Source organism: Oratosquilla oratoria, chromosome 33, assembly GCF_046742065.1.
Source record: "Oratosquilla oratoria isolate Oo_2021 chromosome 33, ASM4674206v1, whole genome shotgun sequence".
Lineage (NCBI taxonomy): Eukaryota > Metazoa > Arthropoda > Malacostraca > Stomatopoda > Squillidae > Oratosquilla > Oratosquilla oratoria.
Window position 1 is genome coordinate 42,771,983 of NC_134809.1, and position 2,500 is coordinate 42,774,482.

Below are 2,500 nucleotides of genomic sequence, written 5' to 3' on the forward strand. Positions count from 1 at the left end.
TGTCACCCCATGTCACCACCCCCTTCACATAATTTTCTGGACCCCGTCTCCGCCACCCCCTCACACACCTTCCTTAACCCCGTCTCCTCCACCCCCTCGCACACTCCTCTCGAACTGGTCACACTCGCTCCCTCCCTCCCTCCCGAGAGGCAGGGCCAAACAACTTCCCAGAAAGACCACAATCACCACCACCACCACCTATTCCAATTGGTTTGACAGTCTGCTACCCAGGAATAGAAGGTCTGCCCACTAAGTACCAAAAGTTGGCTCCAGTTGGCGTGTGATACCTCGAACAGCCAATCCTCGGTCTCTAAGGTAGCAGATGGGCGGGGTCAGGTGAGCTACAAGGTTCTGTGCAAGGCTTCAAAATTGTTCATACGCAGGCCTTCATATTTGAGGCCTTGTCACAGTTACAACAAGTGCAGCATCGTCCGCTTACCTGCAAAGTTCACTCGCCCATCTAGCTGGTCAGTACCCCTCCCCTCCCTCCACCACCGCCACCTCTCCACATACTCCACTTTTTCTAGCTGCGTACCTAGTGACAAGCAACCAAACCGCCCACTGCTCTCAATTTAGCGGGATATTTATTTAGTCTAATTATCCAGGACCCCCACAGACGAGTCGTGCTTGCTCTCCTTATCATGTCCACATGCCCCTGAGCGCATCCACTTTTTCCCCAGACCACCTGTTCTTTTGTTCCATAACCTTAACGACTTCCTATTTTCTTCTTTCATCCACCAGGTACGTGGACAATCTGCAGAAGGACATCTTGAAGGTTGAAGTACGGTAAGTAAATTGTTACCAAACTCGGTGCCTGACAATTTATATCCATTGATATCTGTTTCTGTCCTTCTCAAAGAAAATCCTTCAAACATGTTCATTTGAGAATAATCTTGGTTTGTTACAGTCACGAACACCAGGCTCCTGCAGTTAGCCAACTGTCGTCTGTGCGTGATATGCGTTCTTTGGGACGTTTGGTGAAGGGGACAACCGCACAGACGTACCATCACCAGACCTCCCACCTCCTGGGCACCGTCGCAATACCTCTGAAGGTGAGGATCAACCAGGATCACACTTGAAAAGACCCAGTTTTCTTTGTGGTTCGTTACACTTAAATAGGTCGATTTTTTAAGGGTTTTATCCCAGCTAATGTTAAGTGGATGTTGGTAAGTTTAGAAGAACCCCCTCCTATCTCGATTAAATCATCTCGTTTATTTTTTATTTTTTTTGCCTTGTAAGACATATTGGCATCCTTTAAAGCTTCAATTCTGGTTAAAGATAATGTGTGGGTTCGAATCCTGATTATGGTGCAGTTAGTATTCTTACTAACCATTATATATACATATATATATATATATATATATATATATATATATATATATATATATATATCACATGCCTGACACGTGATCCACATGCATACGAGAAGGTGCCGGAAAGGAACTTCCCTTGGCAATCCCTTCCTAATCTTGCTGACCTCCACACTCCCTAACCATCAATATCTGACTCCGACATGCAAACACATCACCATGTATCCTTACTAACCATTATATATATATCATATGCCTGGCACGTGATCCACATGCATACAAAGGCAATGCCTTTCGGGCACCTTTTTGTATGCATGTGGATCACATGTCAGGCATGCGATATATAATGGTTAGTAAAGATACTCCCCAATCCGCAAGGCCAAAATCCTTTCGTAAGACACCGTCCTCTTGGCCAGGATAAGGTAATTAGTGACGTAAATTTTAACGTTAACACCTTTGCAGATTTTACATTAGACATCGCTAGGTGATTTTGTATGGAATACAGGAACCCCAAACAGTAAAAGGTATATGCCTATCCAAAGACCACCTTTTTGCAGACTGTTTTTTGGTTAACGCCAAGCGATCTTATTCTGCTGAGTGACGAGGCTATTTTACTCAGCTGTATATGGCCCCTTTAACAGCCAACATAGCAAGATGTTTCCAGGAAAATAAAACACAGCAATATATAAACATGGGATACGTGAGAAAATAGGCTGAGAATTCCCAGAATAGACAAAGTAATTTGAAAACACCGATCGGATTCTTTCAGCATGTTTGTCCGCTTGACATATGATCTCTCTCTCTCTTCTCTATCAGGAGGTGGGTTCGCGACCTGTTGAGAACTGGTTCCCGCTCGAAAAGTCTGAGGAGGACCTTGTTTCAAGCCCGACGAAGCCCAAGGACCGTGGAAGTCTGAGCCTTTGCTGTCACGTGACCTCTGATTGCCAACTGACCCAGCCGGGACGGAAGAGCTACGACGCTCTCTTGGCCAAGGTGGTGCAGCATGAGGTTGCCCAGGCCGCCACCATCAACCAGGTGAGTCCAGGTTATCAGGCGTCCTTGTAGATCATCCCCATATATGTAACCCTGTTATTCTGAAGGTCTTTTACCATAGAGGTGTCATCAAGTTTTCTTAAAGATTACCCCATTCCCCTAAATCGTAGAAATTTTATAGTCCCTTTGAAGGTCAT

General features: G+C 45.2%; 1 protein-coding gene across 7 annotated transcripts in view; it reads left to right on the forward strand.

Annotated features, from left to right (window-relative positions):
* The window catches only part of LOC143017862 (uncharacterized), a 406,996-nt gene that overhangs the window by 377,660 nt on the left and 26,836 nt on the right, over positions 1-2,500 (forward strand). For all 7 annotated transcript variants that reach the window (XM_076172842.1, XM_076172843.1, XM_076172844.1 and 4 more), the window contains 3 exons: positions 742-786; positions 908-1,052; positions 2,127-2,345. In XM_076172842.1, coding sequence (XP_076028957.1) covers positions 742-786; positions 908-1,052; positions 2,127-2,345 — 409 coding nt within the window. The remainder of the gene's footprint in view (positions 1-741; positions 787-907; positions 1,053-2,126; positions 2,346-2,500) is intronic.